Source organism: Glycine max, chromosome 6, assembly GCF_000004515.6.
Source record: "Glycine max cultivar Williams 82 chromosome 6, Glycine_max_v4.0, whole genome shotgun sequence".
Classification (NCBI taxonomy): Eukaryota; Viridiplantae; Streptophyta; class Magnoliopsida; order Fabales; family Fabaceae; genus Glycine; species Glycine max.
In genome coordinates, this window is record NC_038242.2 from 551300 (window position 1) to 563583 (window position 12284).

Here is a 12284-nt window from a genome sequence, read left to right on the forward strand (position 1 = left end):
CACCAAATTTGAATATATTTGTCAGCACAGAATCATAGAATGCTATAACAGGTAGTAGGATGGCCACTATTCTAACCAATTAGAATAAAAGAAAATAGCTTCGGATTGACAAGTAACATAAGCTTGTCAATTATTTTCTGTTTTCTATGCTGACAAATATATAACATTCTACCAAGCAGAGCTTCTTGATCTTGTGATAACGCTGTTATTTGGTGTGCTATTGACAACTATGATCATTAGAAAGAAGAGTGAGCATGTGAAGGCACAACGAAATCATTCCAGAAGATAATAGTATTAGCCAGTGATGACAGTCCTCACAGATATCATCCAAAATGTACGTATGGTAAAATAAAGTCCATATTGACATGTGTTTTACTTGAAACAACTGCATATTTTAAAACATCGAATTTGAATATGGGTCCGCATCACTTGATGTGGCCATCACAACCTCGTCATCCCCAACTGAGAACTGCATTATTATGCCACATCATGTCCACCATGAGAACACTTTAAAAGCTTGCCAAGTTCAAAACAATGTTAAGTAAACAAAATTAGCACAACATGCACAACATGCATATTGCATACTTTATTCATTTGAAGCTATTGGTAGGTGTTAAAAGTTCAAACATGATGATTTTGCAGCAACCATAACAACCAATGCTACTCGCAAGATTATAGCACTAAAAACAAACAGTCTGTTACCTAACCATCCAAGACCTGAATGGCACTTGATGCCTCCCCAACCGAAATGTATGTGACAAAGCCAAATCCTCTGGATCTACCAATTTCACGATCCATAATTATCCTAGTTACAAAGAGCGTGACATTCAAGGGAAACATAAAAGTCAAAGATAAAAAAGGCAAAGAATAAAAAAAACATATAAAGCATCCAGCTCAAAATGAAGTTCAAACGCTCCTCCAATAAACAGTTTTGTTCTTGGAGCACAAGACATACAACGTATAGCCTGAAAAAACAAAGGGGATGAACACAATTCTGAACTAACCTGCCTGCTCGTTGTTTGTCGTAGCAAATTCCCAATTCTACCAAAGAAAGCCATTGTTGTAACCTGAAGGAAACATATGTCAGTAGCTCTGTAAAACATATATCTTAAAACACATAATTTTCTAAATCTCATAATACTTGAGCAGAAAAAATATCCTTCATAGGGAGAACAAATAATTTTCACTATTTGAATCAGATCATAATATTCTGTACTTGAATTGAATTATACCTCTACATTAATTTCTACCAAAATCTAAAGAAGTATCCCAAGTCCTTCTCTTGATCCAGTAACAGCAGATCCCTCGTCGAAGAAAAAAAATATAAAAAAAATTGTACTTTATCCATGGTATTATATGTGAGTAAAGTTGATATTTAATCTATAAAGTATGTTCAATCATTTTGTTAGCTAACTACTTACATATGAAATCCGGTGCGGTTATTGACCTGATTGAGGTAGTGGGTCAGTGGTCGGATCAGTGGGTTAGTAATTAATCCGATTAGACCCGGTATATATTAAAAAATTTAAAATTATATATCTATTTATTATATATAAGTATATAACTAAGAAAAATTCATTTATACTCTAAAATCCAAAATACAATTGAAGTATTAAAGTTGATAATAGAAGCACACAAATAATAATTCAATAACACAATTATATAAATTTCGAGTTATTTTTTAGTGTTTTTTTTACGCGAGATAGGTTTTAAAAACCGATACGGCTTACAAGAGTTACCCCCAAACCAGCCGGATTTAACCGGACCATTATGGGCTAAATGCATAACTGGTCTAATAACTAAACTGGCTCGATTATGTCACTGGGTTCCAGTTGGATCGTCGAATTGGGTTTTTGAACTATGGTGCGAACGATGTTGGGGACCGAAGTGCAGGCATCGATTAGCTGCGGCTTCCCTTGCAGTGAGGTAGAGGATAAGAGATAGGGGAGAAAAAATGAAAAAGGAAAGAGAGAAAGGAAGGGAGAAGACACAGATAGGGATAGAGAAAGAATTTCAAATAAAAATTTGAGGGGTGAGTGATAGATTGGTCCAACACAAGTTAAATAATCCAGAGTGTGACAAGTGTCCCAGAAAGACATTCTTTTAATGAGAAAGTAATAGATTTTAGCCTAATATATTTTGTTTTCCGCAACAAGGAATCATACAAAAAACTTCATTTGTATGCAATAAAATAAGGCAATTGCTAAATACCTCCTCCTAATTGTCTAGTGCACTTTCCTTTTCATATTTTCTCCATAATATCATTTCTTTTAGAAAATTGAAACAGCTGCAGAATGTTTCCACCCCAATTCTCTTTTTGTCCTTATTTGTTGTCTTTCTCTCCTCTCTCGTCCCTGTTTTCTCATTCTCCCCCCTCTCTTTCGTATTTTTCGGACAAGGTGCATCGACATTTATTGGAAATAAAAGGATTTGAAAAAAGATGTTAATATCCTTACTAGGATTATAGCCTTAATATTGTCGTTAATTAAACAAACATCCTTGTTAATATCATTACCATCCAAAAACCTTAGGAGAATATCCACCAAATCTTCGTTCTTTTAGCCTTCCTTAACTCTTGACTTTGCCTCTTTATGTTGAATGATGATTTTTTCTAGAATCCGATCAACTTGCACATGCAACCTCTCAAACTTAGGCCTCAAACCAGTGGCAAATTGAAGCCACCTAGAGGAAGAAAACAAATATCCTCATGCCGCTGCAACTCCTTATTTAACCAATGTTATGAATTCCTTGTGCTCTTTGCATTTCTTGCCAAAAGCAACTCTTGAAGTGATAGAAAATATCGATGAAAGCATAGTTGAGTGAGGTTAATTGATGGGTGATCCTTTGTGTGAATCAATCATTTGGATGAGATTGGCGAGCTCTTGTTCTCATATTGAGTGGAAAGAATTGACACACTTTTGAGTGAAAAGCTCTATTGTGCACATCTTTTGTAACACTCTCCAATACTTTTCAAAAGGTGCATAAACAATACCTGTTGTGGCTGTGGATTAATAGTACATTATATGTGCAGCTACACTAAGAGGCCTTGATGCAAGGATTACAGCGGGATTTTTTGGAGGGTGGGGGTTCTTGATGATAAATTACAATTACGGGGAGGGGAAACATTCTGCATGTGTTTCAATTTTCGGTAAGAAAAGGGTAATATAGGGAAAAAATATGAAAAGGGAAGTGCACTAAGCAATTAGGAGGAAGGGATATAGCAATGGCCTAAAATAATCACAAGATAGGCCTGGACCTGGTTTGGAGGCCCATCGCATTAATGCAAGTAGAAAATTAACCCGCCCAAGTAAAGAATGTGAGATTATAAAGGGAATGGACGTGGAGACCCCACGTTTTCTTCACGGCAACAGAAGAATAATCGAGACACAAAGATCATAGTGATCATTTTTTAATTTCTCAGATTTATCCGACGTCCTTGCAGATCCACCAACCGTTATGGCTGCCTTCAGCGGTGATGAAACGGCACCGTTTTTCGGCTTCCTTGGCGCCGCAGCTGCCCTCGTCTTCTCCTGTAATCAATCTACTCTCTTCATTTCAATTAGATCCGTCTTTACCGTTTCATTATTTATTTAATCCTTTCCTAATTTTCACTTTTTATCCAATTTCATGTTCCAATGCTCAGAACCGTATATTATTTTAGGTGTTGAATTTGGAATCATTAGTTACTGCAAATCGTTAAGTTTAATATATGATATCTGAAAATTGATTGATCTGTGTCTGTGAGGTAATCGGAATAATTTCACACGTGTGAAAGTGATTGATCGATCGAATTTTAATCTTAGGGTTGTTTGTTTGAATTGATAAAAATTTGTGAGGAATTTTATTTTGTTGATAGGTATGGGAGCTGCCTATGGCACAGCGAAGAGTGGCGTGGGCGTGGCTTCCATGGGTGTAATGAGACCTGAGCTGGTGATGAAGTCGATTGTTCCTGTTGTCATGGCTGGAGTTTTGGGTATTTATGGCCTTATTATTGCTGTTATTATCAGTACCGGTATTAATCCAAAGGCCAAATCCTATTACCTCTTTGATGGTTATGCACATCTCTCTTCTGGTCTTGCCTGTGGCTTGGCTGGCCTTTCTGCTGGCATGGCTATTGGTATTGTTGGTGATGCCGGTGTTAGGTACAAAAGCCTTTTTACTTTGTTTCTTACTTCTGTATGTTTTAAGGTCTTATTGAATTGCAATATTGCATAGTGACACTCAACTCTTGATCCACTGACTTTTACATGAAAGACATCTACATATATTTATACATTATTGCCCTGTTTGAATGAATTTATCGGTCAGTACTTGTAGTGAAGTAACAAGATAAACTGAATTAGGTTTCTCCCAAAAGCTAAAATTAGCTAATGTACAAGTTTAAATTAACTTTTGCTGAAACTAAATGGTTGAGTTTCTCCAACTTAGCTCATGCATAAGTTAAAGTGATGTCTGTTTCAATCGGTATTGTTAAAGTTAAGGACTACATTGTGCTGAGTTGCTAAAATTCACATTACATTGATGAAGTGCTTGAGATAAGTTCTCAGCATCTCAATAATCAAAATACATATATATAGCCAAGTTGGTTTACAAAGGTAGAAGAAAGGCTACAGCCTACATAAAGTAGGTAAACACAAGCAGAAAATGCAGCTTTAAAAAAACTTTACAACAGATATAAAAACAGCTTCATTAAAGCTGAACAATATATATAATAAGACAACTATTTTAACAGGTATTAATGCATAATTTATGGGAAAGCTTAATTCATTTTACTTTCTTATTTCTTTCTCGTATAAGTGCTTGTTAAAATGTTTATCCAAACAGAGCCATATGTGTGTGTGTTTACTTTTTAGTAAAGCAATCAATTGTTCAAACTATATTTCTTTGAGGACATGTTTGCATTGCTTAACAATGCTTCCAGGAAGTACAGTTCAATATGTCTCTAGCCTTTTCAACTGTCAAATAAAATATGATCCTTCATGGAACATATATCTTTTTGCCTTTACTAGCTTGCATTTGTTGTTGTGAATTTGACAGTGGATTTTCCTTTTACAATAATACTGATTAAGTCAATCTACTTCTACAGAGCCAATGCACAACAACCAAAACTTTTTGTTGGAATGATTCTCATCCTCATTTTTGCTGAAGCACTTGCCCTTTATGGTCTCATTGTTGGTATTATCCTGTCTTCTCGTGCTGGCCAGTCTAGAGCCGACTAAGAAAGGAGTTGTGCTGCAAAATATTCTTTGACCACCCATCTGTTTTAACCTCCTTTTAAAGGGGATGAGGGAGGTAATTATTAGTTGTTCCGAGCTTAGCGATGTTCAGGCAGCATTTTCAGGCTTTAGCAATGGTGTGAAAGTTCAATTCGCCATTTGTGGTGTTTGTTTGTATAATTAGGTTTATGTTTACTTAATAAAGCTTCTTAAGCTTCCTCTTTTTTATACTTTATTGATTGTATTTTGCCATATCATCCGACTTTTATATGTATTTTTTGGGCTGCTGAAACTGGTGCATGTAATGATTTGGCTAGCAATGCAGTGTATTTCATGGGTCTTTCCATGTTGGATATTGGTAACAGCTGCTTTTTGTGTTATATTCTCGTAGTTTATGGTTAGGTTACGTGAAAAATGAATCATATTATCGAAAGAGAACACAAAGTTATATTGAACTCTGATCAGGTACCGGATAAATATCAATGTAATGCAACTATAATACAAAGAACTGAAATGAAAGAAACGAATTAATTGTCACTAGTAATTAATAAAAATCAAACTAAATAACTTGTAAGTGTCCTAGTAAACGAGTAACACTGGTTGACCTGTTGCTATTATCCACATGGATTAGAGTATTATTCTTGTGATTGAGTAAACGATCAGCTTTGGCAGTTGCAGAGTAAGCTGCCCGGTTCGGTGGCTTATATACTCAAAATTACTATTATTTCCAGTCACCCGAGTGTTACAGCCACAGGTAAACTGGAATATGCTTCTGTTGTTTGTCCTTGATTGTAATTTTCAATTACAATAGCCTTTTGTGCTCATTTCCGTCTGGTAGAAATTGTTTTATGCTTCTGGAAATATTTAATGCAGGCAATTTCACTTTATAATTTGAATATGGTTTCCATTAGTCCATTAGTTCAATTATAAATTGGTAGAGTTAACAAAAAAACATAAATTGGTAGAGTTCTAAGCACGTATTTCCGAAATTAATTCTTTCGGAGTTAGTTTATTGTTAAAACTTTGATTAAAAATAATTGACAGACATTGTTTTGAAATGGCACAACAAAATTTCTGCCTGTATGTTTGGAATCATTACTAATGTAAATAGAAAAAAATATATTATTCGTTGATAGTGTAACATATCATAAGGGGGCATTTGTTTCACGTCAAGTTTTTTTATTCCCAAAAATATTAGGGTGGGAATATTTATACCCATTTTATTAGAAGGTTGTGAAAATTTATTCTTAGGTACGTTATATTTGCATGAATATTATATTATTATATTTCAAGCAAATTCTATTCCTATGAGAAGTAGGAAGTATATGATATTGCCGTGGGAATGACAGTTATTTAAGTTTATTAAGTTTTGACATGAGCCAGCTATAATAATTCAGTTGAATCCCTCCCCTCCCATGTTATGTAGACTTAGACTCCCTCCCCCATGTGACATATTATTGCTTTTGACGACGTTGGAGACGTGTACCTTGTGTGCGTGCTCTATAGCGCTTTAGTTTTGCTTCTTTATTCTGTTATCTAAAAAAAATTAGTTGAATTCATCAATATAGTGCCTGTGCAAATTCGATATCACCAAAAATAACTACAAAGTTAGTAAGGTGCATCATATCAGAAGGATCATTCAAAGTTAAGAGATTTTTAAATAATTCAGCTACCAAAAAAAGAGTAAATATGCATGTTAGCCTCTAAACTTATTGTTTACTAGTAATTTAGTCTCTAAATTTATTGTGTATAAAATTCAATAGTTTAGTAGGCATACATAAATAGTGAAAATTATGTTGTCAGTAAGTCAAAAATAGTCTTTAATATAACTTTTAAGTAATTAGAAAATGTGATGATAAATAGGATGCATATCATTTTATGTATCTAATACTAGTTTATGTGTTAATGTTTTTTTATTTGACATCACCTTAATTAAAATCTTATGCGTTTATATTGAATATAAAAAAAATGATGATATTAAACGTGTATTTTTTAAGTCAATCCAAACTCCCACAAAGACACATGCATAAAAGGTTGGTGATCTTAATTCAAGTTTAGGACCACAATTACAAGGAGCCAAAACAAAATAACATCCCAAACCAGATAGAAATTAGAATCCTATCACACTAAACACAAAGTATACGCATGTTAAATTCCACGGTTGAACAAGTAATAAAAAAGTATATTTTCAACTTAACTACTTAAGAAAGTTACACTTTATGCGTTTAATGAAATAATGATCATTACTTCAATTATAATATTTTTTATTTTAACAAAAATAAACAGTTCTCTCGAAACTCATAAATAATGATAATTAAGAACGTAATAACGAAAAAATGATTGGAAATAGTTTGATTTTAGATAAGAAATCGAAATTGAGATTTGATGGAGATTAAATATTTAGAAAATAAATACAGTAAATGAAATTAAACGAAAAGGAAATACAATTAAAATTTGGTGAATACATACATTCCGATGTTGGAATCAATACTCTTTGTCAAGATAATTCAAAAAAATATCTTGGAATTAATACTCATAAATGTCTGTGACATGAGTTGTGTTTACAGGATTTGAGTGTAAATAATTCAACACATGAAAAAAAAAAATCTTTGATTGTTGATATAATTGTTTCTTTATGCAAGTATTTTTTAATTCACCCTTGTCAAGATACTTTTACTTGAAAAGTATCTTTATAGCACTTCTAATAATTCTAAAAAAAAAGTTCTTTGTTAAAGAAATGTTTCAAATGAGAACACATCTCTTCTAAAAAAAATGAGAACACAAAATGAGAATAATTAATTGAGCCATTGGATCATAATTAAAAAAACATTTAATGAATGAGATTAAAACCTGTTTTAAAAGTTTCACGTGTCTGCTGCTTCCTTCCCCAATTCTTTTTCCACAACTCACAATTTTAATCACAACATTGGATAATGTAGCATTTGAAAAAACATGGATCTCTCGTCCAAATCGTTCTTTCACTGCTCCAAGCTTGGCCTTTGGCACTTTCAATATCCATGTTGATAGAGCAAATGTTCCGAAACTTTTCATGATTTGAAAGGCGAATAGGGTCAATTAATTTCATGTCGGTGCAACAAACAGTCATAAACTCTTCAGCGTCCATGTCAATTGCAAGATTGGAAAGAATAGGGTCAATTGCAAAAACTAAAATGAATGAGGGATGAAGGTGAATTGCAAGACTGTGTACATGTTCGGAAAAGAAACCAAATCCGTGGAAGCACGTGACTTTTTAATATGGGTTTTAATCTCATTCATTAATTTTTTTATTATTATGATCTAATAGCTCAAATCAATCAATTTCATTTCAAATATTATATATTTCGCAAAAAAAATTGAAATATTATACATACACAATAACTCAAATGTATAAAATTTTATATTAATACAAAATTATTTGTTATCTTATAAATCAAAATTGACTTAATATAAAAATTTTAAGATATAATAAAATATGTATCATTTGATTATCTTTTTATTTTTGTTTAATTTTAATAAAATTTATAATATATAAATATAATATAATGGAAAATCATATTTTATATGAAATTATTAAATAATATAATAGTTTCTTAAGTTAAATTGATATAATTTAATTTGATTGTTCCACGTATATATATATATATAAAGAAGAAGGAAAACTGTAGCCATATGCTAACTATTACACCTTCAATATTTTTTATATAATATAATATCTTGTCTGTTCCATATGACGTGATAAGTGTGAAAAAATTCAACTTTGGATTAAGACAGCGTTCTTTTATTTATATCATAAAATTGTAATTTTTTGTGGGGGAAAAAATCATAATGGTTCTACCATTATCTCGGGGCGGGGTGGGTGTCCTTTGTCAGGTAGCAATTAAGCAGCAGCTGGTGGCTTAGGTTAATTGATGACCAGAAAAAATTAGGACATGGTTTCATTTTATGGATAAGTTAAAGAAACATGAAACGTGTCAAATACATGCCAAGTTGTTTAGCTTATGCAGCTCCATTTGCTCCTTTGACGAAGTGGGTTATACGCTTTTTCCTTCTTTAGATTGTTGAGCATTTTTTCTTCGACATATGCCTGCCAAATCATAAAGTTTCTATACATTGCATTTTCTCTTGTCCCCTTTATGTGCGTCACTCTCTTGTCCCCTTTTGGTTGTTTGAATCATTACTAACAACCATTTCTTTTTAATTTAATCTCGCTTCGCAAATAATAGCTCATAGCCTCATAATATACATCTTCGTTATTGGGTTAATAACTTAATATATTCAGTCAAAAAAAATGTGCCATTAATTAGTATACTAGCCGAACCATTAGTAATTTCTTAATTGATGACACATGTGTAATTTATTATCTTTGATTTTCTTTACGGGTTTTTTATAGTGTCTACGAGCGCATAATAATAAGTAAAAATATATAATGTTTTTATAGAAAATGAAGTAAGACAAATGTGTAATTTAATTAAATTGAGAAAAGTAAAAGTGTATTTTCTATTGATTTGAAGTTAGTTAAGATTCTGAGAGGCACTTTAATCCAAATGAATAGCAGATACACACTTATTCTTTTACTTTATATATTTACATACTTTACAATATTTAAATCTGAAAATAAAAATATTATTATATTAAAAATTCAAAAAAAATATGGAAACACAATAGACCACCTCGTTGTTTATTTGTCACTTTTTATCACCTCCCGTCATGCTACAATAAATATTGCAAAAAGCCAACTCTAAGAACGTATCTTATTGAAATGGATGCAATTTGAGGAGGCTTTTTAAGTTTTGAGAGGACAAAAAAGAAAATGCAGATATGAAACAATTGTTAGGTGCAGAATTGAAAGGGCAGCAAAACAAAGAAAAAATAAAATAAAGGGCAGCAAAAGAAAAAAGTTTTTTTATTCATATATAAAAAAGGTAGACAGTAAAAACATTAGCTTCTTTCTCAAAAAAAAAAAATTAGCTAACATCGTATTATTTTTAAGTAAATCGCCACAAAGCATTATACCATGAAAAACATGGATTTTTTTAGCATATGTATTTAAAACCTACAATCTCATATATACTATTATTATTGGAAATAATTCAAGTCTCACATCGACTAAAAGTAATCCCACATTATAATATATAAGTGAGGGGTAACCCTCACCCCTTGAACTAGCTTTTGGAGGGTTAAATTACGTCTCTCACATTACACACTCTAAGCCGCTAGCCCTCGCTTCCAAGTCTCACATCAGTTAAAAGTAATCTCACATTATAATATATAAGTGAGGGACAACCCAACCTCACCCCTTCAGCTAGCTTTTGGGGTTGAATTAGGCCTCTCACATTACACACTCTAAGAACTATCTTAACCTTCACCATTAAGTGGAGCAATGTTAAAAAGAACACTTTTAAACTAGGAGAATTAAAATCTAAATTATAGAGACTAAAAATACCACTTTCAAACTATAGGGACTAAAAAGGTAAGAACCATGAAATTATAGGAACCAAATGAGTAATTTAACCAATTAAAAATATACTTTAAAATGTCCATAAAATAAGAATTTATAAATTTTAATGATTTGAAATACTTTAAATATTATAAATAAATGAGTCCTTACATAAATAAATAATTTTATTCTCAAATATAGACATATACAAAGTTAAACTAACAATAAACCAAATCTTCAATTCTCTCATCTAAGTTGAATAGACAATAAACTAAAGCTTCTTTCTTAAATTTTGAAAACAACATTTTTAATGAGATAATAATTTCATGATCAAAACAAGTTTTTAAAGAATTCCCAAGTTCTCATTGGATGTGTGTGTGTGGTGCATCATATAGGCTAGTTAATAATTAACTATGAAATAAAACACACACGTATTAAAATATATTTTAGTTGATATATATGATAACCAAACACAAAATTCAAGCAAGTTGACTCATGAATTTTTAAATACATTTCAAGATTTAATATGCAATCAATGACGTTTTGTATATTGCAGTATCTCTTTTTGTAAAATTATATTAAACCCCATGAATAGTAAAAACTATATGTTGATATTATTATATCAGACACTTATATAACTTCACATAAGAATGGTATTGAACCAAATTTTGCAATCATCACATTAACTAATTCATGCAAGGATCAATGTATCAATTTATGACCAAAAAACTCAAAAATATGTGTTTCTAACAATCTATATCATAAAAGTTTAGAAAAAGAATGTTATTTTATTCAACTCTTGAAACATATAGTAATTCACGCCTTCTTTTCTTATTATTCCTCTTTTTCATTTAGTGGGTTAACAATATTTTTTTTATTTTTTCTTTCTTCTCAAACTCATGTGATATACTAATTTTCTATTTCTGAGAAAGACCGTCTATAAAGTTATAGGAGAAAAAAAAAATTTATCCTTATATAATACAAGAGTATATGATTTAAGATTAAATTACATGAGATATATTTTCAATAGATTTGACTCATCAAATCTTTCTTTGTATTTTTTTGCTCTATTATCTAAATTTATCTAATTATTAATATTATCTAATATTTGATTTTCTTTCAAGATATATTAAAATAAAATATGATAAGATGTAAATCATTCTTGATATTCATAAATTTAAATATAATAAATATCTTATTCAAACTAGATATACATGTTATATTATTACTATAATAATTATCTTTACAGTAGTTATAATCTTTTAATGTTTTTAATCAGGATATAAAGTTGTTACACTTTTTTTATAATTATAAAATAATTTTAACAATCTTATAGCAAACACTTATTTTTTTTATAAAATAATTATTTAACTCAATCAATTTTAAATAAAATAATTAAAACAGATATAATTTTTATTATTCAATTACTGTAACCATATTTAATATATTGTAAAAACAAACATTCATATATATATATATATATATATATATATATATATATATATATATCATAATCATTTTAATTCAAACAAATTCTTATATAAATAATTTTTTTTAACTGAAACTAATTAATAACAATTCTTATATTAAAATTTTAGGATGTTTGAAATTTGGGTTAAAAAAAGACAATT

General features: G+C 30.7%; 1 protein-coding gene and 1 long non-coding RNA gene across 2 annotated transcripts; one reads left to right on the forward strand and one right to left on the reverse strand.

Annotated features, from left to right (window-relative positions):
* Window positions 1-273: 273 nt before the first annotated feature.
* LOC106799194 (uncharacterized) lies at window positions 274-3191 on the reverse strand. The gene is made up of 4 exons (XR_005891922.1): window positions 1233-3191; window positions 1005-1067; window positions 703-805; window positions 274-469 (listed from the first exon to the last, which is right to left on the reverse strand). It is a non-coding gene; the product is annotated as an uncharacterized lncRNA (long non-coding RNA).
* Window positions 3192-3352: 161 nt separating this feature from the next.
* LOC100500014 (ATP synthase subunit C superfamily protein) lies at window positions 3353-5580 on the forward strand. The gene is made up of 3 exons (NM_001349783.1): window positions 3353-3532; window positions 3857-4142; window positions 5087-5580. The coding sequence occupies exons 1-3, from the start codon at window positions 3457-3459 to the stop codon at window positions 5217-5219; spliced, it is 495 nt and encodes a 164-aa protein (NP_001336712.1). The 5' UTR covers window positions 3353-3456; the 3' UTR covers window positions 5220-5580.
* The last annotated feature ends 6704 nt before the right edge of the window (window positions 5581-12284 follow it).